At 51.4% G+C, this 27,970-nt stretch overlaps 2 protein-coding genes across 2 annotated transcripts in view; one reads left to right on the top strand and one right to left on the bottom strand.

Moving 5' to 3' along the window:
- The window catches only part of ddx41 (DEAD-box helicase 41), a 92,654-nt gene extending 84,468 nt beyond the window's left edge, over positions 1-8,186 (bottom strand). Inside the window, exon 1 of the mRNA XM_068057813.1 lies at positions 8,060-8,186. Coding sequence (XP_067913914.1) covers positions 8,060-8,101 — 42 coding nt within the window. The 5' untranslated portion in view covers positions 8,102-8,186. The remainder of the gene's footprint in view (positions 1-8,059) is intronic.
- Positions 8,187-8,315: 129 nt separating this feature from the next.
- The window catches only part of LOC137384181 (novel acetylcholine receptor chaperone-like), a 163,494-nt gene continuing 143,839 nt past the window's right edge, over positions 8,316-27,970 (top strand). The window contains exon 1 of the mRNA XM_068057816.1: positions 8,316-8,660. Coding sequence (XP_067913917.1) covers positions 8,619-8,660 — 42 coding nt within the window. The 5' untranslated portion in view covers positions 8,316-8,618. The remainder of the gene's footprint in view (positions 8,661-27,970) is intronic.

Below are 27,970 nucleotides of genomic sequence, written 5' to 3'. Positions count from 1 at the left end.
GGTAGTAATATGGGATCAGTGTAGGATTAGTATAAATGGGTGGTTAATGGTCAGCACAGACTCGGTGGGCCGAAGGACCTGTTTCAGTGCTGTATCTCTAAATCTAAATTTCAGCATCTTCAGATTTCAACTAACCTCTGTGTGAAAAAGTGCATCCTGATTTCCCTCTTGAACGATCTAGTCTAATATTAAGGTTATGTCCCCTTGTTCTGGACTCCCCCACCAGAGGAAATAGTTTCTCTCCATCCACCCATTCAAATCCTTTAATCATTTTAACATCACAATCCGATCACCCCTTAATCTTTATCCTCAGGGGAATACAAGTCAAATCTATGCAACTTGTCCTCATAATGTAACCCTCTGGTTTCACCAGAGCTCTGTACAGATGGAACATAACTGCCACCTCTTTGTAGTCCAAACCCCTTGGGATAAAAGCCAATATTCCATGACCCTTCTTAATTATATTTTGTACCTGTCCACGAACTTTTAGTTATTTCTGTGGTTGGACAATAAGAACTTGTGTTTATATAGCGCCTTTAATCTGGTCGATCTTCACAAGAGCTTTTCTTGACAGCAAGTCTCATCTTCCGCAACAGAAAAGTCAAATAAGGATTAAACCGGACAGATCACTAGGCACCAGAAATGACGAAGGCACACCCTGCCCCGTCAACCCTGCAAATCCTCCTCATTAACTTCTGAGGACGAGTGCCAAAATTGGGAGAGTTGTGTTAGGGTCTCAAGTTCTGTTTATGGATGATAAATACCTGGTAGTTCAAGGTAATAGGGTGAACAGATGTTGGATGCTAATTAGTTAATTGTATTCAAATGTGTATATATGAAGAGCCAGCGAGCACTAGCTGGGGGTTGTTAGGAGTGGAGAAATCAGCTCTGTGGCAAGCAATGAACATTCTCCAGCATCCTAGTCTCAGTGACGTCTTTACAATTAGGCTTGGAAGTTCTATAACAAGTTATCTCACAGACTAGTCAAGCCGGACATAGCCATACTCCACTTGGAAGAAGCACTGAGGGTAGCAAGGGCACAGAAGGCAATCTGGGTGGGGATCTTGTGGCTCAGTCGCACCACTACCATAATTGGCTTAGTGGCAGGAGGCAGAGGGTGATGGTCGAGGGTTGTTTCTGCGAGTGGAAGCCTGTGACCAATGGTGTACCGCAGGGACCGGTGCTGGGACCCTTGCTGTTCGTAGTGTACATTAATGATTTACTCGTGAATATAGGAGGTATGAACAGTAAGCGGCGGATGACACGAAAATTGGTGGTGTCGTAAATAGTGAGGAGGAAAGCCTTAGATTACAGGATGACATAGATGGGCTGGTAAGATGGGCGGAGCAGTGGCAAATGGAATTTAATCCTGAGAAGTGTGAGGTGATGCATTTTGGGAGGACTAACAAGGCAAAGGAATATACAATGAGTGGTAGGACCCTAAGAAGTACAGACAGTCAGAGGGATCTTGGTGTACTTGTCCATAGATCACTGAAGGCAGCAGCACAGGTAGATAGGTGGTTAGGAAGGCATATGGGATACTTGCCTTTATTAGCCAAGGCAAAGAATATACGAGCAGGGAGGTTATGATGGAGCTGTATAAAATGCTAGTTAGGCCACAGCTGGAGTACTGTGTACAGTTCTGGGCACCACACTATAGGAAGGATGTGATTGCACTGGAGAGGGTGCAGAGGAGATTCACCAGGATGTTGCCTGGGCTGGAGCATTTCAGCTATGAAGACAGACGGAAAAGGCTAGGGTTGTTTTCCTTGGAGCAGAGAAGGCTGAGGGGGGACCTGATTGAGGTATACAAATCTATGATGGGCATTGATAGATTAGATAGGAAGAAACTTTTTGCCTTAGCAGAGGGGTCAATAACCAGGGAGCATAGATTTAAGGGAAGGGACAGGAGGATTAGAGGGGAATTTAGGAAAAAACATTTCACTCAGAGGGTGGTTGGAATCTGGAACACACTGCCTGAAGAGGTGGTAGAGGCAGAAACCATCACAACATTTAAGTATTTAGATGAGCACTTGAAATGCCATTGCATTCAAGGCTACGGGCCAAGTGCTGGAAAATGGGATTAGAATAGATAGGTGCTTGATGGCCAGCACAGACACGATGGGCTGAAGGGCCTGTTTCTGTGCTATATGACTCTATGACTACTGACCAAGCCCTGAAGGACATATCTGCCAGTTTGGGTTTATGGCATGTGGTGCAACAACCAACAGGAAAAAACTTATTTGACCTCACCCTCACCAACCTACCTGCCACAGATCCATCTGCTATAACAGCATTGGTAGGAGTGACTACTGCACAGTCCTTGAGGACATCCTCCATCGTGTGTGTGGCACTATCACCGTGCTGAAGGGGATAGATTAAAATCAGATCTAGCAGCTCATAACTGGGCATCCATGAGGGACTGTGAGTACTCTACCACAATCTGTAACCTCATAGTCCAGCATATTCCTCATTCTACCATTACCATCAAGCCAAGGGACCAATGCTGGTTCAATGAAGAATGCATGGCAGGAGCAGCACCAGGCCTACCTAAAAATGAGGTGCCAACCTTGTGAAGCTACAACACAGGATTACATGCATGCTAAATAGCAGAAGTAGCATGCTATAAAAGGAGCTAAGCGATCCCACAACTAATGGATCAGATCAAAGCTCTGCAGTCCTGCCACATGCAGTCATGAGTGGTGGTAAAAAATTAAACAACTAACCGGAGAAGACTCCACAAACATCCTCAATGATGGCAGAGTCTAGCACGCTAGTACAAAAGACAAGGCTGAAGCATCTTCAGCCAAAAGTGTTGAGTGGATGATCCATCTTGGCCTCCTCCTGAGGTCCCCACTATCATAAACACCAGTCTCGAGCCAATTCGATTCACTCCATGTGATATTAAGAACAGCTGAGTGAACTGGATACAGCAAAGGCTATAGGGCCCTGACAACATCCAGCTGTAGTATGGAAGACTTGTGCTCCAGAACTAGCCGTGCCCCTAGCCAAGCTGTTCCAGTACTGCAACAAATCTGGCATCTACCCGGCAATGTGGAAAATTGCCCAGGTATGTCATGTACACAAAAAGCAAGACTAATCCAATCCGGCCAATTACCATCCTATCAGTCCACTCTCAATCATCAGCAAAGTGATGGAAGATGTGTTTGACAGTGCTATCAAGCAGCACTTACTCACCAATAACCTGCTCACCAATATTCAGTTCAGGTTCCGCCAGGACCACCCAGCTCCAGACCTCATTACAGCCTTGGGGTATATGTGCACAAATTATTGAAGGTTGCAGGGCAGGCTGAGAAAGCGATTAATAAAGCATGTGGGATCCTGGGCTTTATAAACAGGAGCACATTGTACAAAAACAAGGAAGTTATGATAAACCTGTATAAAATACTGGTTCGGCCTCAACTGGAGTATTGTGTCCGGTTCTGGGCACTGCACTTCAGGAAGGATGTTAAGGCATTAGAGGGGGAGTAGAAAATACACATGAGAATAGTTCCAGGGATGAGAAACTTCAGTTACATGAACAGGTTTCAGAAGCTGGGTCTGTTCTCAGAGAAGATTAAGAGGAGATTTGATAGCGTGTTCAAAATAATGAGGAGCTCCTCAGGGCAGTGTCCTAGGATCATCTTCAGCTGCTTCATCATAAGACCAGAGTGGGGATGTTCACCGATGATTGCAGTGCTTAGTCCCATTCGTAATTCCTCATTAATGAAGCAGTCCATGCCCACATGCAGCAAGACCTGGACAACATTCAGGCTTGGACTGATAAGTGGCAAGTAACATTCATACGACACAAGTGCCAGGCAATGACCATCTCCAACAAGAGAGAATCTAACCATCTCCCTTTGACATTCAATGACATTACCATCGCTGAATCCCCCACTATCAACATCCTAGGAGGTTACCATTGACCAGAAACTGAACTGGACCAGCCACATAAATACTGTGGCTATAAGAGCAGGTCAGAGGCTGGGAATTTTGTGGTGAGTAACTCACCTCCTGACTCCCCAAAGCCTGTCCAGCATCTACAAGGCACAAGCCAGGAGTGTGATGGAATACTCTCCACTTGCCTGGATGGGTGCAGCTCCAACAACACTCAAGAAGCTCGACACCATCCAGGACAAAGCAGCCCTCTTGACTGATACCCCATCCACCACCGGCACACAGTGACAGCAACATATACCGTCTACAACATGCAGTGCAGCAAGTCGCCACGGCTCCGTCAACAGCACTTTTGTGATGGAATCTGCGGTTTTGCAGGACCAATGAGGGAGCGTGTGCGAGCTGTTGTCAGAACAGATAACTTGGCAAATATTCTGTTAGGTGCACTGACCCCGGTTTCAAAGTTTGTTTTAGAGACAGATCCTAGCTGAAAGGGAAACTGAAACAGAAACTAAAACTTCAGGTTTCTGGGGAAACAGAAACTGGTTGGAACCAGATAATAGACAGAGCCATCCAAGCTCAGAACACTAAGGCATGGAGTGCAAGCAAGCTGAAAAAAGTGAAGGCTGGATCCAGGAGCTGGGTGCAGCTGTTTCTGTTACTTAAGGTAATACTGGTGGGTCTACGCTGTCAAAATTGTTGTGACCAGAGCTGAGGAGGTTCTGGAGACATGCGCATTTTGATAAAGAACGTACCCGTGGAGTTCAGGTTGAAGGGGAACTACTATTGGATGAGAATCGGTGGCTGAAAATTTGAAGGAAGGAACTGGAGATCTACCCGAGGACGTTCAGAGCTTTGAAAAACTGTGCTGTAATGGGTACAACGTATGCTTTATGGACTACCCAGTTAATCTGTGAGTTTTATCTTTGTTGAATCTGATAGTTAATTTGTAATAAATATATTGACTGTGATTTGCCTGTCAATTCGTTTAATTTATAATGATTTTGGTTTGATTGTTAGAGTAAAAATTATAAAAAATGAAGTCTTGTCCATTGGCTTTTATTTGGGTCGTTCGGTAAATTTTGTTTTTTTTAGTTTGTTGATCTCCACAAGGATCATAACTCCTTCCAAACACTCGACCTCTACCAAGAACAAGAGCAGCAGCTGCTTGGAAACAATACCAGCTGCAAGCTCCCCTCCAAGTCACACACCATCTTGACTTGGAATTATATCTCCATTCCTTCACTCACTGAGTCAAAATCCTGGAACTCCCTCCCTAACAGCACAGTAGTGGAGGGAGTAAATGTTTATGATGGTGGATGGGGTGTCGATCAAGCAGGTTGCTTTGTCCTCGATGGCGTTGAGCTTCTCTAGTGTTATTGAAGCTGCACTCATCCAAGGCATCCTCAAGACTCTTGACATGTGCCAAGAATGCCCACATCCCATGAACGAATAAAAAAAAGGAGATATTAGGACAGGTTTGTCAAAGAGGTTTTAAGGAGCATCTTAAGGGAAGAAGGAGAGGTAGAGAGACAGTGAGGTTTGCACAAAGAATTCCAAAGCTGAGGGCCTCGGCAGCTGAATGCATAGCCTACAGTCGTGATACAATGAGTTTTGGATGAGCTCAAGTTTACGGACGGTGCAAAGTCGGAGGCTGGCTATGACAACATAGGGATAGTAGAGTCGAGAGGTAACAAAGGCATGGATGAGGGGTTCAACAGATGATGAGCAAGAAGTGGATCAGGAGATGGAAGTGGGCAGCTGATGGACAGAATATGGAACTGGATGCTCAGCTCAAGGTCAAAAAAGACACCGAGGTCACAAACAGTCTGGTTCAGCCTCAGACAATGGCCTGAGAGGAGTGGAATCAGTGGTGAGGGAATGGAGTTTGTGGTGAGAACTGATGACAATGGCTTCAGTCTTCCTCATATTTAGCTAGAAGAAATTTCTGCTCATCCAAACTAGTTAAGCAGTCTGACAAATAAGGTGCTGTGGACGGGATGAGTGATAAGGTACAGCTGTGGAACCTGATGTATTTTTGCACTATGTTGCCAAGCAAGAAGCATGTAGATGAGAAATAAGACCCCTACATCTCACTGCTCCTCCACAGTTCTAAGCTTCTCACAACGAAGAAAATATCTGATTTATCTTTCTTCGATCCAAAGTGTCCTAAAAGCGGTTGAGATTGGTGGTCAATTAAAAATTTCAAATCTGAGATTGATGGATTTTGGTTCAGCAAGAGCATTAAGGGCTATGGAACTAAGATGTGTACATGGAAATCTGATACAGATCAGCCACCATCACACTGAATGGAGGAACAGGCTCGAGGGGCTGAATGGTCTCATCATGTTCGTAGTTCCACAGCATATTCCCACAAATGACCTGTATAACTTGGAATTGTGGATACATCCAAGTAGTGTTACTTTAAATGATATATGTATAATAAGGTGTCAGTTGTGAGGAACACTCACCTCTGAATCAGAACTTCATTAGTTCAAGACCCATTCCATAGACTGGAACTCAAAATCTACACTCACTCGTGTGCATGACCCTGAGGGAGCGCCGCACTGTCGGGGGGGGCAGCACGGAGGGAGCGCCGCGCTGTCAAGGGGGGCAGCACGGAGGGAGCGCCGCGCTGTCAAGGGGGGCAGCATGGAGGGAGCGCCGCGCTGTCAAGGGGGGCAGCACGGAGGGAGCGCCGCGCTGTCAAGGGGGGCAGCACGGAGGGAGCGCCGCGCTGTCAAGGGGGGCAGCACGGAGGGAACGCCGCGCTGTCAAGGGGGGCAGCACGGAGGGAGCGCCGCGCTGTCAAGGGGGGCAGCACGGAGGGAGCGCCGCGCTGTCAAGGGGGGCAGCACGGAGGGAGCGCCGCGCTGTCAAGGGGGGGCAGCACGGAGGGAGCGCCGCGCTGTCGGAGGGGCAGCACGGAGGGAGCGCCGCGCTGTCAAGGGGGGGCAGCACGGAGGGAGCGCCGCGCTGTCAAGGGGGGGCAGCACGGAGGGAGCGCCGCGCTGTCAAGGGGGGGCAGCACGGAGGGAGCGCCGCGCTGTCAAGGGGGGGCAGCACGGAGGGAGCGCCGCGCTGTCGGAGGGGCAGCACGGAGGGAGCGCCGCGCTGTCGGAGGGGCAGCACGGAGGGAGCGCCGCGCTGTCGGAGGGGCAGCACGGAGGGAGCGCCGCGCTGTCGGAGGGGGCAGCACGGAGGGAGCTCCGCGCTGTCGGAGGGGCAGCACGGAGGGAGCGCCGCGCTGTCGGAGGGGGCAGCACGGAGGGAGCGCCGCGCTGTCGGAGGGGCAGCACGGAGGGAGCGCCGCGCTGTCGGAGGGGCAGCACGGAGGGAGCGCCGCGCTGTCGGAGGGGCAGCACGGAGGGAGCGCCGCGCTGTCGGAGGGGCAGCACGGAGGGAGCGCCGCGCTGTCGGAGGGGCAGCACGGAGGGAGCGCCGCGCTGTCGGAGGGGCAGCACGGAGGGAGCGCCGCGCTGTCGGAGGGGCAGCACGGAGGGAGCGCCGCGCTGTCGGAGGGGCAGCACGGAGGGAGCGCCGCGCTGTCGGAGGGGCAGCACGGAGGGAGCGCCGCGCTGTCGGAGGGGCAGCACGGAGGGAGCGCCGCGCTGTCGGAGGGGCAGCACGGAGGGAGCGCCGCGCTGTCGGAGGGGCAGCACGGAGGGAGCGCCGCGCTGTCGGAGGGGCAGCACGGAGGGAGCGCCGCGCTGTCGGAGGGGCAGCACGGAGGGAGCGCCGCGCTGTCGGAGGGGCAGCACGGAGGGAGCGCCGCGCTGTCGGAGGGGCAGCACGGAGGGAGCGCCGCGCTGTCGGAGGGGCAGCACGGAGGGAGCGCCGCGCTGTCGGAGGGGCAGCACCGAGGGAGCGCCGCGCTGTCGGAAAGGGGGGGGGGGTGTCTTTCCGATGCTACATTAAACTGAGGTCCTGACTGTCCACTCAGGTAAATGTAAAATAAGCCCATGGCACTATTTCGACCTTACTGGGTGTAAATTAGCTACTGCGGCTCCAACATTACAACAGTGACAACACTTCAAAAATGCTTCATTGACTGTAAAGTCTTTTGAGAAGTCTTGAAGTAGTGAAAGGCGCTCCATAAATACAAGTGATTCTCAGACCGGCTCAGCCGACCTCTCCCCGGTCCCGCTGCAGTGTTTACCTTCCCGGCGCCGCGCTCCGGCTCTCCGCTCGGAGGCTCCATCGTTCAATCTGCACCGTGCAGCAGCACTTCCGCTCCGTCCGCCGACTCCGGGCAGCAGCACTTCCGCTCCGTCCGCCGACTCCGGGCAGCAGCACTTCCGCTCCGTCCGCCGGCTCCGGGCAGGAGCGCTTCCGGTCCGTCCGCCGGCTCCGGGCAGGAGCACTTCCGGTCCGTCTGCCGACTCCGAGCGGCTCCGTTTCCGGTCCGTCTGTTGACTCCGGATGGCAGCGCTTCCGGTCAAACCGTTGTTTCTGATCTGCAGTCCTGAGAGGCAGCGGCCTGTTTCCCGGAGACCGACAGGGGCCGCGGGTAATGGGGAGAACTCGGATTGCCGGGTGGAGGCCTGGCTTTAACCACAACAGGCGGCTTAGTCAGGCTGCAAGTGCCCAGGGACAGGCCGCCCAGCAATGAATCGGGAAAGAGGGTGTGGAGAAGAAATAATGAAGCATCAGCTGGAAGGGAAGGAATGACAGATATGTGAATAGAAAAGAAATCGTTTTTCCCACTGGTGGGAAAAATGGCCTTCAGCAAAGTCACATCTTATGTGACTGTGACAAAGGTAAACTTTCCCTTCTTGACCTGTCTGCAGCCTTTGACTCAGTTGACCAAACCGTCCTCCAGTTGCTCTTCATTGGGTGAGACTGTGCTCACCTGGTTCCATTGTTAACTATCTAATCGTAGTCAGAGAATCACTTGCAATGGTTTCTTTCCCCGCGCTGTTACCTCTGGTGTCCAGCAAGGATCTATCCTTGGCCCCCTCCTATTTTTCATCTACATGCTGCCCCTCGGCAACATCGTCCGAAAGCACAGTGTTAGTTTTCACATCAGCGCTAATGACACCCGGCTCTACCTCACCACTAGAGACACGACAACTTCTGCGAATTTGTCACAAGAGACATGGAGCTGAATTTCCACCCCCGAGTTTGGGAACAGAGACGGGGCCCTGAAAATACTAGTACTGGCTGGCATGTCATTCCCGGTGCCAGCAATCTTCCCCAGGACTGGGGGAGGGCGGGACAGTGATCCTATCCACCTCCTGATTAAGGGCAATTAAAGTACTTAAACAGCTCATTAAGAGCTTGATAGAGGTGAAAGGTGGAATTTTAAAGGGGCGCGCTTTCAGGAGATTTCTGTTGCCAATCAGCTGAAGGGAGGCAGGTACAGAGTGGGTCACGGCTGTCCCAGGGAATCATCCTCAGCCCCATAAGAGGGTGAGCAGGAGAAAGGAGGACTTGGCATTTGGTAAAGAGGTGCGGTTAGCACTGCGCAGCTGGCAGGAATATTGTGGTCACTCAGTGCTCGGGCATCGAATGGTGGTCGTCACTCCTTGGCCTCCTTGGGTCAGAAGAGCAGGGGACAAGACTGCCAATCACAATAGGATGGTCACCTGTCCACAAGGAAGGCTGCAGCTGGCAACAGGGGCATGACTGTCAGATTTTGGGCCAGTGGCGATGAGGGGCAATACCCACCCCTCCGCAGGAAACCCCGGGCATCAGGAGGGCATGGGAGAGGCAAAAGGGGCAGGAAGGGAATGGAGGCCGTACCCTCAATACAGGGTCTAGTGCCGAAGATGGAATACCTGAAGATAACCGAGATCCATTGCCGTGGTCTACTGCAAACCTACCTTCACTGGTCAATACACGCGTTGGGATTCTTACAGTTCCACGCGCTATAAGATTGACCTTATCGGCAACCTCATAAATAGGGTCCACGCCATTTGCTCACCATGCAAGCTTGATGCTGAAATAAGGTGAATCAAAGACATCCTGCTTGACAATGGCTACCCTGATCAGATAAATTCTCGCTGTATATCTTGCAAACTTATGAATGGGACTAAGGCCCCCATTTTCTGCCCCAAAAAGTGCCCAGTCTACCTCAAATTACCCTGGAACGGTAATGTTTGCCAAAAATTTGAGCAACATGAGAAGCTAGCTGTTTCATGCTGCTACTATGCAATTGCAACACGTGTGGTGTTTGCCACTAACAGGTTGCTGCCGTCAAGCCAAAGAGACGTTCTGCCTATCACACAAATGAGTAATGTGATATATGAACTTCAATGCCAGTGTGATGCTAGGTATATAGGCTGTACGTCCCAAAGACTGGTGGATCGTATCGAACAACATTTCCCTTCTGCTGTTCGCAACGGGCAAGGTACAGGCTGTACCCAATCAGCCCGTGCTTGCGAAACTCAAAACGCAGTGTCCACCATTAGATGTGATTCCGCGATTGGAAAACATTTGCTAAATAATCCTCAGTCTGCTAAAAAATTACGCTGACAACCAATTTAAGATTGTCATTTGGGCTCGCAGTGTGGTGCATTTGCGCGTACTAGAAGCTACATATATTAATACACAGGGCCCTGTTCTTTGCAGACAGAAAGAACATGTACACACATTGCACCTGTTTCAGCTAAACAAAATAAGTGACGGCCATTTGCTGGTCATTCCTCAGGGCAATGCCTCGTTTAAATTTCAAACAAAGCTTGACAGTTGACTGTCTGTCACCATAAACTGGTGCATTCTCCATGGCAATGCCTCTGCCAATCAGAGTTCACTTGCCAACCAATCAGCACTCTTTTCTCATACAGTATAAAGTTGTTCCTTTCCCTTACATTGGTATTCTTTTGGATTGTTCTGATAAGTGCAAGATGAAAAGCTTTGACAACATGTCTCTATTTTTACCAATACTCAAAATACTTTAGACACAAAATTGGCACCTTGATCCGACTGAATTTCAATTGGTAATCCATATTTAGTGATGAATTGGTTAATTTCTCTACCACTTTCTTAGCAGTAATTGTTCTCAACAGAATGGCCTCTGGGAACTGTGTAGCCACATCCATGATAGTGAGTATATATTGGTGTCGCACTTTTTGCAGTAAAGGTCCTGCACAGTTTACCAACACATACTAAGTGGTTCTTCAATAGTGGTATGGGAATTAGAGGTGTCGGTTTTATGGCAGGTTGCAGTTTTCCCACAATCTGGCACGTGTGGAATGTTTTACAAAACTGCACCACATCCTTGGAAAGACCTGGCCAGTAAAAATATTGACTTATATATGACTGGGTCTTTCGGATACCCACATGTCCCGCTGTAGGAATTTCATGCGCTAACGTTAATACTTACTGGCGATACTTAGGCGGTACCACTATCTGTTGAACAACCGTCCACTCTTCATCTGCAGGTCTGTGAGATGATCTCCATTTCCCCATCAGAGCCCCATCTTTAATATAATAGCCTTCCGGAACTCCTTTTGCTTCAGCTTCTGTTCGAGCTGATTGTGCCACTTTATTTAACTCTGGATCAGCTTGCTGAGCTATGATCAGAGAAAACTTATTAAACATTTCCTTTGGATTATCCAAATCCCCAAAGAAAGTTTCAGATATTTGGCTATCTGTCTGTGGTGCCAATTTTACTTCCAACAATGGAACTTGTTTAGCCATTGCTCTGGTTACTACAAAAGAAGGAAAAATTCCTGGAACCTTTTCCCATAACTGTTCTGTCTCTTTAACTTCACTTGGTTTTTCTGTGACTACAGGAGAAGCTACTACTTTTGCTCCGACAAAGTCATTTCCCCGGAGCAGGTCAATTCTGTCTACTGGCAAACTATAGACATCTACAGTTACCATCCCAGACATTAGGTCACACTCTAGGTGCAACCAATATAAAGGTTTCAGCTATATACTCCCCACCAATAGCATTCATTAAAACTTTAGCGTTCAATGTGCTCTCTGGTGGAGATGTTTCACCTTTCCCCAGCAGTTTGGATGGCTCCTGTATCCTTAAGTATCACTTAGCCTCACTTGAGGGATAAGGGGTTACTTTTCCTTTCGACAAGAATTCCCTATAATTTTCAGGTATCTTATTCACAAACCCTACACTACACAATGGTTTTTGTATTTGGCTTTACAGCTGCCATCAAAGCTACAGTCTGATCTGCTGTACTCTCGGTCAGGACCCCTTTCTCTGCATTGGTTTTGTGTGCCCCAATAAGTCCCATGGATTTACCTCGCAACTTCCAGCATTCCGAATGAGGATGTCCCACCTTGTGACAATAATAATGCTTTGGCTTGCAGACCTCACTTCCACTCTCCGCATCTTCCTTTCTGGCCTGAAGAGGTGATCCTGGTGTATTCCCAGCTGTCTCTTCTTGTCCCTGACTAATTGCCTTCCTTTCACCCTCCCACTTTCTATCCTTCTCGGGTTTGTGCGGGTGACGGACAAAGTGTTTGAGCTTATACACGAGCTCAAAATCCTGATTTCCGCTGCTTGTCTGGCCTTTGAAACCTTCTGGTTCTCTACATGAGTTCCCGCGACTGGAGGGAGTGAATTTTTAAATACTTCCAGGAGAATTTGTTCCCTAAGGTTCTCATTCGTGGCCTCCATCTTTAGTGCCCGTATCCAACAATCAAAATGAATTTGTTTTACCCCTTTCAAATTCTATATAAGTTTGCCCAGAAAATCTCTGGAGGTTCTGAAATTTCTGTCTGTAAGCTTCAGGCACTAACTCATATGCAGCGAGAATAGCCTATTTTTTGCCTTCTCATAATCTGCAGAAGCCTCCTCAAAAAGCATGAGCTTTCATGAACTTCATGAGCTCTGTTTATCAACCTGCTTTGCATAAGCAGTGTCCAACTTTCCTTTGGCCATTTCATTTGTTTGGCTATCTTTTCAAAAGAAATGAAAAATGCCTCTACGTCTCAAAGAACAAAGAACAGTACAGCACAGGAACAGGCCATTCAGCCCTCCAAGCCTGCGCCGATCTTGATGCCTGCCTAAACTAACACCTTCTGCACTTCCGGAGCCCATATCCCTCTATTCACTTCCTACTCATATATTTGTCAAGATGTCTCTTAAACGTCGCTATCGTATCTGCTTCCACCACCTCCCCTGACAGCAAGTTCCAGGCACTCACCACCCTCTGTGTAAAAAACTTGCCTCGCACATCCCCTCTAAACTTTGCCCCTCGCACTTTAAACCTATGTCCCCTAGTAACTGACTCTTCCACCCTGGGAAAAAGCTTCTGACTATCCACTCTGTCCATGCCGCTCATAACTTTGTAAACCTCTATCATGTCGCCCCTCCACCTCCGTCGTTCCAGTGAAAACAATCCGAGTTTATCCAACCTCTCCTCAAAGCTAATCCCCTCCAGACCAGGCAACATCCTGGTAAACCTCCTCTGTAACCTCTCCAAAGCCTCCACATCCTTTTGGTACTGTGGCGACCAAACTCTTCGTTCAAACTTAGGGAGAGCTTGTATAAATTTAAACAGCTCCCCACTGGGTCCTGGGCTGGAGTCAGATTCTTCCTCACCCGAATCTTCACTGGTGTCAAGACCATTCTTTTATCTTAGTTCCATCTTTTTTAATTTGAATTCCTTTCTCTTGCTCTTTCCCTTTCCTTTTCCTCAAACTCAAGTTTTCTTATTGACACTTCTTTTTCAAGCTCAAGTTTTTTCAATTCTTTTTCCTCCTTTTTCTGTTCAAGTTTAAATTTTTCTATTTTCCTTTTCCTGTTGAAGCTTAAGTTTCTCCATTTCTAACTGAATTTTAGTTTATTCAACTGCACTACCCTCTGATTTACTTTCTTCTTTAAATTTCAAATGTTGGGCTATTACTTCGATTATCTCTGCTTTTTTAGCTCCTCATTTTAATTCTAACACCAATTGTGCTGCAAAATCCTTTAGTTTAACCTTAGTTAAGTTTTGAAAGTCACTCAGAGATACATCCTCCTTCCCCAGAAAAGTTTCAGCAACTGCTAAAGACATTCTGGTGGTGGAGACTTCATTACACAAGCAACCTGGTTCTTTTATTTTCCTTTTCAATTATTATTATCCGATTTACAATTAAATATTGTCGGCATTGGGTTTAAATCCCAACAAGAGCCCTCAATTAATATGTTACAACTGAGGTGGAAGGAATGCACTGTTAATTCAATCCCACTTTCCACAGGTCACAACATTTATTTAAATTTTCCTACCTACAGTCAATCAGATACTGTCTTTTTTTCTCAGAATAGAGCACACTAACCAGGTTTCTTTAATGAGCGACAAAATTATCCATTTATTATAAACAAGGTTTTAACCAATAAGGAAGTAAACACACATGTGAATTGAAATATTATTATTATGGAAAAAATAAAGTGAGTCCTGACAATGCATCTGGCGCGCCAGCATCATCAGAGCGCTCCCAGTTGCGCACATGCACAGAATGGTCTTTTGTATCAGTAAGGTGCTGCACATGCGCAGCCTACATTCTTGCCAGGACTAATTTGTGCATGCACGCGAAAACGTCATCGCCTGTCTGCTCACTGCTTGCTTCCAGGCTCGCTGCTGCATTCCCTCAGCCACTTGCTCCCTGCTTCAACCCCCATCGTCCACTCACTCCCCCTCGCTGCTTCAAATCACCTGCTTCTTTCTCTGCTCCCTCCCACTTCTCCCTCCTGCTTCCTCCCCTTATCCCTCCCGCTTCCTCCCACTTAAACCCCCCCACACCCTCCCACTTCTCCCCCCGCTCCCTCCCACTTCTCCCCCCCCCCCGCTCCCTCCCACTTCTCCCCCCCCGCTCCCTCCCACTTCTCCCCCCCCCGCTCCCTCCCACTTCTCCCCCCCCCCCCGCTCCCTCCCACTTCTCCCCCCCCGCTCCCTCCCACTTCTCCCCCCCTGCTCCCTCCCACTTCTCCCTCCTGCTTCCTCCCATTTATACGCCTCCCTCCACTCCCCCTTCTCCCTCCCACTTTCTTCCACTACCCCCCTCTTCCCCAGTCTCTCACTTGCAGTCTCCTTCCCCTATCTGGCCACACTCTGTTCCTCACTTCACCCATCAGGAGCAGGGGTGGGGGGGGGGGGGGAGGGATCAAGAATCGAGGCCTGAGGCGAATGGCCGACGAGGGGTGGGTGGAGTTTGAAGCGGTGAGTGAAGCGAGCAAGGGGGAGCAAGTGGCCAACAGGTGGTGGGTGGGCGGTTGTTGAAGCAGGGAGTGTGGGGCTGAGGGAAGGCAGCAGCAAGACTGGGAGCGAGTGGCAAGCAGATGGGCGCAGGAGGCTGCACTGGGGAAGAGAAGCGGGATATTGTTTGGGGTGGGATCGCAGAGATTGAATTAAATTTATTTCTGTGATAAATTGAGCAGCGCCATCTTTAATCCTGGCAGCTGCCGAAAACATCACCGTGATATTCCAGTGCATGAGGCTGCATTTGAGCATGTGCAAGTACTGCACCACCTAGTGGTTGTATTATCAGTAAACGCAGCCAAAAATAAAAGGGATTTTTGTTTGCAGCTGTTACAAAGAAATAGAAGGAATGAAAAGAAGGAAGTCCTTTATTTTGGCGAGGTGTCCCAAAGGCGAATAGGCAGCTGTTGTTGGGATCTTCCTGGAACAGTTCTTTCCAGACGACGTTGAGGACCAGTCTGGGTAGGCTTTCCAAGAGATGCAACACAGAAAGCTGCAGTCAGGCTTTACAGCAGCAACCAGCAACAAGGATTTTCTTAGCTCTTATAGCAATAATTTGGCAGTAAAGGTTTCTTCAAATACAGGAGGAAATAGTAAACACACTTGATGCAGGAATTCTTTTCAAGAGAAAACGATATCAGCTGTCTTCTGGCAGGCACACAGCAACTTCTGTTTTCAGGCCAAACACCAACTGGCTTTTTTTAACAGTTCAAAATGAAACTAAAACTTTTCCAGAAGCAAGTCTCATGGTATCTATAAATCTTAGCCTGTCACCTCTCTTCAAACATTTCTCCAAACCAAAATAACCCCTGCTGTTTTTATTTGTAAACAGATGCCTTTCTTTTAAAAAAAACACAAAGTTCAGCAATTTCCAGATGAATCAATGTCCAGAATTCAACTATAAGTTCTTTAAGACATATTTTACTAAATAAAAACAGAAGAAATGTCCTAACAATAGACTCAGCAAGAAACTTTGGGTTTTGGGATGAGGAGGTATATGCTTGCACAGTACTACTCTGATCAATAAAGAAAAAAACTGTGTAAAGATTGGTGAAAATTCTACCTTACACCAGCTGGCTTCCTAGAGTAAGACCACTTGCTTGCTGGTTGGTGAGGAGAGGGATTGTTGCTGTTATTCCTGTTCATGTTGCTTCAGCCAGAGGCCTGGAGAGGAGAGAGTGGAGAGGCCTGGGGAGAAGGTACTGCTGCTGTTCTTGCTACTATTATTGCTGCCTGAGGCCTAGGGAGATGAGAGAGTAGAGAGGCTGTGAGGAAGGAGCTGCTGCTGCCAATTCTCCATAACTGGAAGAGGAGCAAGAGAGAGGAAAGTCTGTATTGACAACACCTGCTTCAGAGGTGGGAAAGGAAGAGAAAGCACTCAATACATCAAGAGATTGGTGCTTGGTGCACTTTTTGCTTTTGTGAAAGGCTTGCTTGTAGGTGGGGGAAGGAAGGAAGAAGAAGACAGAGGTTGGAAGAGCACGAGGGGGTGAGGTTGCTTCCCTGTCCCCACTTTTTGCTTGGCCTTGGACAGCTGGAGCTGCCTGGGTGAAGTTTTCCTTTTTTCTCATCAATAAGACATGGTAGAGAACTGTGCCTGGGCAGTTCTAGCTGTCCCAGGTGAAGACATTTCCTTCCCCTACATGGAAGATCACTAAGGACTGTGATATCGAAGTAAGTGCATTCATGAAGCGACCCCCGCCCCCCCCCCCCCCTCCCCCACCAACACCGCTGCGCCCCACCCCACCCCCACCATCCATCAACGTCAACCTTAGGTGGAGACGTGCCCTGTGGCCTCCTTAAGTTTTTTTTTCTCTCTCTCCCTCCACTCTCCCCCCCCCCCCCCCACCCCACCTTTGAGGGTCAGCTGACTTGACAATTGTATTTGTTATTAACTTGGGTTGGATGTCGCTCATAGAATTCCATGGCAACTCCATCTTCGCCAGTGACGGGGTCTGCAAGGACCTATGCAGGTGTGGCTGCCTCTGCTGCTCCCACTGCTCCTGTAGCCCTGTCACCATTCACATTGCTGACAAAGGAACATGGGGCGAAGAGCTACACTCACCCCAGGATGACTATTGAGATGTGTGTTAAAGTCATGGCGAGAGTTGTTGGCCCTTGAGCCATTGTAGCTGCCTCTAAAATGTATGGGAAGGCCGCACTCTTCCTGAACACTGAGCGGGCAGTGCAACTGGCCCTCGAGAAGGGCTCACGCTGGGCGGGATCTTCCTGCCCGTGGACCTTCTTGAGGCCACCTTGCAACATACCATGATATCAAATGTCCCACCCTTTATTTCAAGTGAGCTCCTCTTCCCCAAACTTTGCCAACTGGGGGAGGTGAGGTCGGGGATAATGCCAATCGTGCTTGGCTTCAGGGAGGCCAGTCTTTGTAGAGATAGCACAGGAGGAGGACACGGAGGGTAGTTCGCAGTTTCAAACCAGGGGGCTGCCTACCATGTTTTCTGGATGTTGGACAGTATGCGGTGCCACACCTTAAGCAGGTGGAGCATGTACAGAAGAACTGCCTGCCTCCCAGGCCAACCAAACAGAGAAAGCAGCAGATACTGGTGCACTGCACCGCCTCTCACTCCCAATCTGTACCTGTACCATCAGGGTACAGTCAGCGTCAGCGGCCAGTGTCACCAAGGCCATTGGAAATGGGGGAGAACATCTGAGCAGAAGGAAGGCTCGGCATAAATCTAGACACACTGAGACAAGCCCCCTTGATGGTAACCGTGCCTGCATGACCCTGTGCCCACGATCGGCCCCGTGTGTCCCCAGCCCACGATTGGCCCTGTGCCCATGATCGGCCCCGCGTGTGTCCCCGTGCCTGTGATTGGCCCCATGTGTGTGCCCGTGATGGGCCCCATGTATGTTCCAGTGCCTGCAATCTGCTCCACGTGTCCCCGTGCCTGCAATCGGCCCTGTGTGTGTCCCCATGCCCATAATTGGCCCCTGTACGTCCCCATGCCATGAGTGGCCTCGAAGCCATTGTAAAAGCTTTACACCCTGGGGCTGAAATCGACAGCAATAGCAAAGAGCTAAGGGAGGGTGCAGAGCCAGAGAATCTGACAGACGTGGAGGTCACCCTCCCTCCGCATCCCTCCCAGAAAAAGAGGAAACGCCACTCTTCTGGAAAGGAGGTGACCCCAGAGAAGGGATGTTCCTCCTTGGAAGAGGGTTCAATGCTCCTCGAGGCTCCTGTCCCATGTCCCACCACCACATGCCCAAGACAGGGATTGTCTGTTCTACGGGAGGCTGAGACAGATCCTTCTATCCACCCTGTGCCTCCCAGGGATGAGTTGAGATCCCTGCCCAGGGGAAGTGGTAAGGATCCTACCAGAAAAGCCCGGGCGCTCTCTGCCAGATTGGGCGTCCTGGGGGTTGAGGCGGGCGAGGTCGTTGAAGCTGAACCTTCCCAGACATGCGCTGATGTCCCCTGGGACCTGCCCGATCCGGTGGAGGATCTCACTAAAAAGGCCCCACATGCTGGGTCACTGGGTGGTGGAGGAGGGGGAAGGCCCCTCTTCTCTGTCTCTGACGTTGGTGCTGGGGATGCAGTTTATCCCTGCGTCTCCGCAGTACCAGGTGCCCGAGGTGGAGTGGGGCCCTGAGCTGCTGCTACTCTCTGGCCCAGACCCCCTGGAGAAGCCCAGGAAGGACCCCGCTGCCACTGGTCCTGGGGTTTGGATGATGACAGATGTAGGGCTGGCTGGTGCAGCAGGGCCACCCGCTGCACTCCATGGTGGGAGGGTCATTCACTGACGGTGATGACCTGGAGGAGGACAGTGACTTAATGGAGGGCATGGGGGATGAATTTGAATCCATCACCAGCGAGGCAGTGGACGCCCTGTATCTCCCTTCATCCCCTTTGAGGAACTCCAGGAATTCATGGCTGACATCTTGGGTCACTGTGATACAGTCCAGCTACCTCTTCACTGACGCTTGGAGCTGGCACTGCTCGTTAGGTCCGTCCACTCTGCTTCAAAATCCACAGCAGAAGCAAGGACGTGGACCAACTCAAGCGGCGTCAGTTCTAGACATTCCTCACTAGGCTGCTGAGGGGGTGGGGAGTTAGGAATGACTCAGCTCCCTCCCCATACTAGGGTATAGCTGGTGGTTGCATGTTACTCTTGCCATGAGGACAATCACAGCCAGCCTCAACATCAATGGCAGCAGAGAGGGAGACCATAAATTCAACTTCTCATTTCTTAAGGAAGGGAAGTATGCCGGGTGCTTCCTGCAGAAAACCCACCCGGCTCCTGGAGTGGCAAGGAAGGAGCTACATGAGCCACCTCATCTCCAATTCAGGTGGGGTGGCTATTTTGCTGGCCCCACATTTTCAGCTGGAGATCTTTGGGCTCAGGGAACCTGTGCCAGGCTGCTTACTCCATCTCACCATCCAACTGGGGGATGAGCCACTTCACTTCATGAACATGTACGTTCCCTTGAGTTGGCGCACAGGAGACATGCTTCTTCGAAGAAGTGTCCACTCATCTTGGCTCCATTGACTCTGGCAAGTGAGTTATCCTCAGGGGATATTTCAATTGTACCCTAGAGGCGAGGGACAGCTCCCAGGCCCCGTGGAAACAGAAGAGTTGAGGGAGCTGGTCATTTCCTACAACTTGGTGGACATCTGGTGAAATCTCCACCCCAACTCCAGCACGTTCACCTTTGTGGCATCTGGAGGAGGAGGTTCCAGAATCAATCGCCTTTACAGTTCTCAGGCATACGTCTCCTGTGTTCCGGCAGCTTCCGTGCAGCCGGTGCCGCACTGGGACCACCGCTCTGTGCGGGCAGAGCTAGCTCCGTTCTGCATAAGGGTGGGGTCCATGTACTGGTATTTTAACAACCTGTTGCTGGTAGATGAACAGTTCCATTGATTCTGGGCTGACCGGAGAAGGAAGCAGGTGGGCTTCCCCTCCTCCAGACTATGGTGGATTATGGGCAAGGCTCACGTCCATGTCTCCTGTCAAGAGTACGCCAGGAGGTCAACCAGGAGACAGAAAGCTAGGGTTGAGAGGTTGGAGCAGGAGGTGCTTGACTTGGAGCCCCATCTCAGTCAGGCCATTGAAGACCCGGCCCTGCAGAAGGTGTACGATGAGGAGAAGGACGTGCTGAAGGATCTGCAACTTGTCGGGTCCCGAGGCGTGTTTGTGAGGTCATGGATCCAGTTCCTTCAGGGCCTGGACTGCAGCTCCGCCTTCTTCTCCTTGCTGGAAAAAAGGCAGAGAGTCCATAAGTAGATCCAGGTGCTGTTGGCTGACAGCAGATCTCCTGGTCTCAGATCCAGAGGACATTGGTACCCAGGCCCCAGCCTCTTACAGTGCCCTGTTCTATCTGATCTGTCCAGTGAGGATGCTCGCAGAGTTTTGTGGGAGCACCTGCCAAAGGTCGGCCTGGAGGGCGCCGAATGGCTGGATGCTCCGCTCAGCCTGGTGGAGCTGACCGGTGCCCTCCACCAGCTCTCGAGCGGTAAGTCCCTAGTGCTGGATGGGCTAATTGTGGACCTCCACAGGGTGTTCTGGGATGTCCTGGGGGGTGACTACATGCAGGGAAAGGTCTGGTGACCGGGGAGGTGCCCCTCTCCTGGCGCAGGGCCATCATTGTCCTGCTGCCCAAGAAGTGCAATCTCCACTTGCTTAAAAACTGGTGCCCAGTTTCCCTCCTCAGCATGGACTCAAAGATCTTTGCCATTGCCTTGTCTGCTTGCTTTGGCACCTTGTTGGCCCACTCTGACCAGGCCGGACAATCCACGACAACATCCATCTGGTCCGGGACCTGATCCACCTCATCCAGAGAACTGGTTTGTCGGTCACCTTCCTTTCCCCAGATCAGCAGAAGGTGTTCGACAGGGTGGATCATGAATATTTGTTCAGGACTCCATGGGCATTCAGGTTCAGGATGTATTTCTTCACTCGGATCCGACTTCTGTACACCACTGTGGAGTATCTGATTAAGTTAGCGGGTCCTTGATGGGTGCCCCTTCGTTCGGGAGAGTTGTGTGTCAGGGGTGCCCCATGTCTGGCCAATTATATGCCATCTGCCTAGAGCCTTTCCTGTGCCTCTTGCAGGCTGAGCGTGGAGGTCGTCCACTCGGCTTACGCCAATGACATGCTCCCCATGGTGATGGATCCCGGTGACCTGCAGAGGATGCGTGAGTGCCAGCAAGTTTACTCCATGGCATCCTCCACCAGGACAAACTGGGAGAAATGTTCTGGACTCCTGGTGGATCTGTGGCAGATAGACTTCCTGCCGGAGGAGCTCTGGCCTTTTGCCTGGAGCACCACCCACTTCCTTGACCTGGGAGTCTATCTTAGCCCTGCCGAGAAAGCCATGCCAGCAGCTGGAAGCCAAGGTTATTGCTCGCCTAGGGCGCTGGACAGGACTCCTCCGATTCTGTCCTACAGGGATCGAGTGCTGGTCATAAACCAAATAGCGGCCACAATGTTGTGATCACTTTGATCCCTCTCACCAAGCTACAGAAGAAACTAGTTGACAGCTTCTGAGACAAAGGGCAGCACTGGGTCTCTGCGGTGCTTATCTTCCACTTATGCTCGCGTGCCTTTGCACCCAGGCGACGAATTTCCGCCTGCAGACTGCAGCGATACCCGGACGCGAGCCTCCTTCTAGATGGTGTGCGCTGGTGACATATTTCTTCCACCAGCTCCATGGCCTCAACGACATGCAGCTCCTGTTCATAAAACAGTCCCACACTCCTGATGTTCAGCCACCCGGTGTGGAGGGGAGCGAGAAAGTTGAGGGACTTCCTCTTGGGAATGCTCCTGGGCCTGGCCAAAGTGTCCATCAATTCCAGGCAGCGGGTGGTAAGGGGAGGGGGGGGTTGTGCAGCCAGACTGTGCGCCTCTCTTCTGCAGCTATGTCCATGCCCAGGTGTCCTTAGAGAGGGAGCATGCAGTGTCCGCCGGTGCACTAGAGGCCTTCCGCGACACAAGGGCACCAGAGGGACTGGAGTATGCCATCACCAGTGAGAATGACATTTTAGTTTGATTTATTTAAGTTTCCTTTATAATTTTTTCTTCTTACTGTATATTACTGGTGACCCTTCAATAGGGAAATCTAGTCTCTCCCTTTAAGTTTGTTTTCTAAAGAGATATAAATACCGTGATGACCAAGGCGGGAGGAGTCCACTGTCTTTCTCTAGTTCTGTTTCTCCACAGGTCACAACATATATTTAAATGTTTACCCAGTTACCGATGCGGTCAATCATATACTCTACTCTTTATCCCAGAATACAATACACCAACAAGGTTTCTTTAATAACAACATTATCAGTTTATTATCAAACAAGACTTATCCAGTAATGAAGCAAAGCATTAACACACAGATTAAAATATGAAAGTTCCCTTTTAAAATTCCCCACACACACTGAAAAAAATACAGAAATTCTCTCTTCAGAGGTCTGTTTTACAAAAAAAGACAAAAAAAAACTTTGACCAAATACTTGCTAATTCTTGAAGAAAAAAGCAAAGATATCGAAGGAAGTCAGTTGTCCCTTTTGGTCTGGTGTTTGAGTTAACAGAGACAGGTCACTGGGATCTTTTCTAAAGCAGTTCTTTTCAGGCAGTGTTGAGAATTAATCTGGCAAGTTTTCCCAGCTTCTCAGGACAGATGCCGCACCAGGGATTTTAGCTCTGCCACATTGAATCCTTGCAGGGTTTCTTCAAAGAGGGAGAAAAAAAAAGTGCACTGGGTGTTTTTTTCCTTGGCAGACAAAACACTGACTGGCTTCAAAACAGTTCACACCCCAACTGACTTGAAAACAATATTCAAACCCCAAAAACAGAAAGTGAACCTCCTGACCACTATAAACCTTGACATGTGGCTTCTCTGTAAACATCTTCCCCAGATCACCAAGGTATCTGTTGTTTACTGGGCCCAAAGCACATGTTTTCTAGCAAACATTGTTTTCAAACAACATCTCAGTGTCTTTTCAGTGAACTATCAACAACAAAGCAAAGTCCAGCATTTATGAAATCTACAGCCTTCCAATGAATCCATCTCCACAATCTAAGAACATAAGAACTAGGAGCAGGAGTAGGCAGTTCAGCCCCTCGAACCTGCTCCGCCATTCAACACGATCATGGCTGATCTCATCTCGGCCTCAACTCCCCTTTCCTGTCCGTTCTAGTGACTAGGACAGAGAGGTCACCCAGTGACTGGGACAGAGAGATCACCCGGTGACTGGGACAGAGAGATGACCCGGTGAGAGGGACAGAGAGTTGACCCGGTGAGTGGGACAGAGAGATCACCCAGTGACTGGGACAGAGAGATCACCCGGTGACTCGGACAGAGAGATCACCTGGTGACTGGGACAGAGAGGTCACCCAGTGACTGGAAAAGACAGGTCACCCAGTGACTGGGACAGACCGGTCACCCAGTGACTGGGACAGTGAGGTCACCCGGTGAGTGGGACAGAGAGATCACCCAGTGACTGGGACAGAGAGATCACCCGGTGACTGGGACAGAGAGATCACGCGGAGAGAGGGACAGAGAGATCACCCAATGACTGGGACAGAGAGATCACACAGTGACTGGGACATAGAGGTCACCCAGTGACTGGGACTGAGAGATCACCCGGTGACTGGGACAGAGAGATCACCCAGTGACTGGGACAGACCGGTCACCCAGAGACTGGGACAGACCGGTCACCCAGTGACTGGTACAGACAGGTCACCCGGTGACTGGGACAGACAGGTCACCCAGTGAGTGGGACAGACAGTTCACCCAGTGATTGGGACAGAGAGATCACCCGGTGACTGGGACAGAGAGGTCACCCGGTGACTGGGACAGAGAGGTCACCCGGTGACTGGGACAGACAGATCACCCGGTGACTGGGACAGAGAGATCACACAGTGACTGGGACAGAGAGGTCACCCAGTGACTGGGACTGAGAGATCACCCGGTGACTGGGACAGAGAGATCACCCAGTGACTGGGACAGACCGGTCACCCAGAGACTGGGACAGACCGGTCACCCAGTGACTGGTACAGACAGGTCACCCGGTGACTGGGACAGACAGGTAACCCAGTGAGTGGGACAGACAGTTCACCCAGTGACTGGGACAGACCGGTCACCCAGTGACTGGAAAAGACAGGTCAACCGGTGACTGGGACAGACAGGTCACCCGGTGACTGGTACAGGGAGATCACCCGGTGAGTGGGACAGAGAGGTCACCCGGTGAGTGGGACAGAGAGGTCACCCGGTGACTGGGACAGACAGGTCATCCGGTGACTGGGACAGACAGGTCACCCGGTGACTAGGACAGAGAGGTCACCCGGTGACTGGGACAGAGAGATCACCCGGTGACTGGGACAGAGAGGTCACCCGGTGACTGGGACAGACAGATCACACGGTGACTGGGACAGAGAGAGCACCAAATGACTGGGACAGACAGGTAATCCAGTGACTGGGACAGAGAGGTCACCCAGTGACTGGGACAGAGTGATCACACAGTGAGTGGGACAGAGAGGTCACCCAGTGAGTGGGACAGAGAGGTCACCCGGTGACTGGGACAGACAGGTCATCCGGTGACTGGGACAGACAGGTCACCCAGTGACTAGGACAGAGAGGTCACCCGGTGACTGGGACAGAGAGATCACCCGGTGACTGGGACAGAGAGGTCACCCGGTGACTGGGACAGAGAGGTCACCCGGTGACTGGGACAGACAGATCACACGGTGACTGGGACAGAGAGATCACCTGGTGACTGGGACAGAGAGATAGCCCGGTAAGTGGGACAGAGAGGTCACCCGGTGACTAGGACAGAGAGGTCACCCAGTGAGTGGGACAGACAGGTCACCCGGTGACTGGGACAGAGAGATCACCTGGTGACTGGGACAGAGAGGTCACCCGGTGACTAGGACAGAGAGGTCACCCAGTGAGTGGGACAGACAGGTCACCCGGTGACTGGGACAGAGAGATCACCTGGTGACTAGGACAGAGAGGTCACCCAGTGAGTGGGACAGACAGGTCACCCGGTGACTGGGACAGACCGGTCACCCAGTGACTGGAAAAGACAGGTCAACCGGTGACTGGGACAGACAGGTCACCCGGTGACTGGTACAGGGAGATCACCCGGTGAGTGGGACAGAGAGGTCACCCGGTGAGTGGGACAGAGAGGTCACCCGGTGACTGGGACAGACAGGTCATCCGGTGACTGGGACAGACAGGTCACCCGGTGACTAGGACAGAGAGGTCACCCGGTGACTGGGACAGAGAGATCACCCGGTGACTGGGACAGAGAGGTCACCCGGTGACTGGGACAGACAGATCACACGGTGACTGGGACAGAGAGAGCACCAAATGACTGGGACAGACAGGTAATCCAGTGACTGGGACAGAGAGGTCACCCAGTGACTGGGACAGAGTGATCACCCAGTGAGTGGGACAGAGAGGTCACCCAGTGAGTGGGACAGAGAGGTCACCCGGTGACTGGGACAGACAGGTCATCCGGTGACTGGGACAGACAGGTCACCCAGTGACTAGGACAGAGAGGTCACCCGGTGACTGGGACAGAGAGATCACCCGGTGACTGGGACAGAGAGGTCACCCGGTGACTGGGACAGAGAGGTCACCCGGTGACTGGGACAGACAGATCACACGGTGACTGGGACAGAGAGATAGCCCGGTAAGTGGGACAGAGAGGTCACCCGGTGACTAGGACAGAGAGGTCACCCAGTGAGTGGGACAGACAGGTCACCCGGTGACTGGGACAGAGAGATCACCTGGTGACTGGGACAGAGAGGTCACCCGGTGACTAGGACAGAGAGGTCACCCAGTGAGTGGGACAGACAGGTCACCCGGTGACTGGGACAGAGAGATCACCTGGTGACTAGGACAGAGAGGTCACCCAGTGAGTGGGACAGACAGGTCACCCGGTGACTGGGACAGAGAGATCACCTGGTGACTGGGACAGAGAGATAGCCCGGTAAGTGGGACAGAGAGGTCACCCAGTGAGTGGGACAGAGAGATCACCCGGTGAGTGGGACAGAGAGATCACCCAGTGACTGGGACAGACAGGTCATCCGGTGAGTGGGACAGAGAGATCACCAAGTGACTGGGACAGAGAGATCACCAAGTGACTGGGACAGAGAGGTCACCCGGTGACTGGGACAGAGAGATAACCCAGTGACTGGGACAGAGAGATCACCCAGTGACTGGGACAGAGAGATCACCCAGTGACTGGGACAGAGAGATCACCCAGTGACTGGGACAGAGAGGTCACCCAGTGACTGGGACAGAGAGGTCACTCAGTGACTGGGACAGAGAGGTCACTCAGTGACTGGGACAGAGAGGTCACTCAGTGACTGGGACAGAGAGGTCACACAGTGACTGGGACAGAGAGGTCACCCGGTAACTGGGACAGAGAGGTCACCCGGTAACTGGGACAGAGAGGTCACCCAGTGACTGGGACAGACCGGTCACCCAGTGACTGGGACATAGAGGTCACCCAGTGACTGGGACAGACCGGTCACCCAGTGAGTGGGACAGAGAGGTCACCCAGTGACTGGGACAGAGAGATCACCCAATGACTGGGACAGAGAGATCACACAGTGACTGGGACAGAGAGGTCACCCAGTGAGTGGGACAGACAGGTCACCCGGTGACTGGGACAGAGAGATCACCCGGTGACTGGGACAGAGAGGTTACCCAGTGACTGGGACAGACCGGTCACCCAGTGACTGGGACAGACCGGTCACTCAGTGAGTGGGACAGACAGGTCACTCAGTGACTGGGACAGAGAGGTCACCCAGTGAGTGGGACAGACTGATCACTGAGTGAGTGGAACAGAGAGGTCACCCGGTGACTGGGACAGACCGTTCACCAGTGACTGGGACAGACAGGTCACCCAGTGACTGGGACAGACCGTTCACCAGTGACTAGGATAGAGAGGTCACCCAGTGACTGGGACAGACCGGTCACCCAGTGAGTGGAACAGTGAGGTCACCCAGTGACTGCGACAGAGAGATCACTCAGTGAGTGGGACAGAGAGGTCACTCAGTGACTGGGACAGACAGGTCACTCAGTGACTGGGACAGAGAGGTCACCCGGTGACTGGGACAGACAAGCCACCCAGTGACTGGGACAGAGAGGTCACCCGGTGACTGGGACAGAGAGGTCACCCGGTGACTGGGACAGTCAAGTCACCCGGTGACTGGGACAGTCAAGTCACCCAGTGACTGGGACAGAGTGGGCACCCGGTGACTGGGACAGACAGGTCACCCAATGAGTGGGACAGAGAGATCACTCAGTGAGTGGAACAGAGGTCACTCCGTGACTGGGACAGAGAGATCACTCAGTGACTGGGACAGACAGGTCACTCAGTGACTGGGGCAGAGAGGTCACTCAGTGACTGGGACAGACAGGTCACTCAGTGACTGGGACAGAGAGGTCACCCGGTGACTGCGACAGAGAGGTCACCCGGTGACTGCGACAGAGAGGTCACCCGGTGACTGCGACAGAGAGGTCACCCGGTGACTGGGACAGAGAGGTCACCCAATGACTGGGACAGAGAGGTCACCCAGTGACTGGGACAGACCGGTCACCCAGTGAGTGAGACAGAGAGGTCACTCAGTGACTGGGACAGAGAGGTCACCCAGTGAGTGGGACAGACAAGTCACTCAGTGACTGGGACAGAGAGATCACCAAGTGACTGGGACAGAGAGGTCACCCGGTGACTGGGACAGAGAGATAACCCAGTGACTGGGACAGAGAGATAACCCAGTGACTGGGACAGAGAGATCACCCAGTGACTGGGACAGAGAGATCACCCAGTGACTGGGACAGAGAGGTCACTCAGTGACTGGGACAGTCAAGTCACCCGGTGACTGGGACAGTCAAGTCACCCAGTGACTGGGACAGAGTGGGGACCCGGTGACTGGGACAGACAAGTCACC

This window comes from Heterodontus francisci, chromosome 26 (genome assembly GCF_036365525.1).
Source record: "Heterodontus francisci isolate sHetFra1 chromosome 26, sHetFra1.hap1, whole genome shotgun sequence".
NCBI classification, from domain to species: Eukaryota; Metazoa; Chordata; class Chondrichthyes; order Heterodontiformes; family Heterodontidae; genus Heterodontus; species Heterodontus francisci.
The sequence above is the reverse complement of the archived record's forward strand: the minus strand, read 5'-3'. Positions and strand labels throughout refer to the sequence as shown.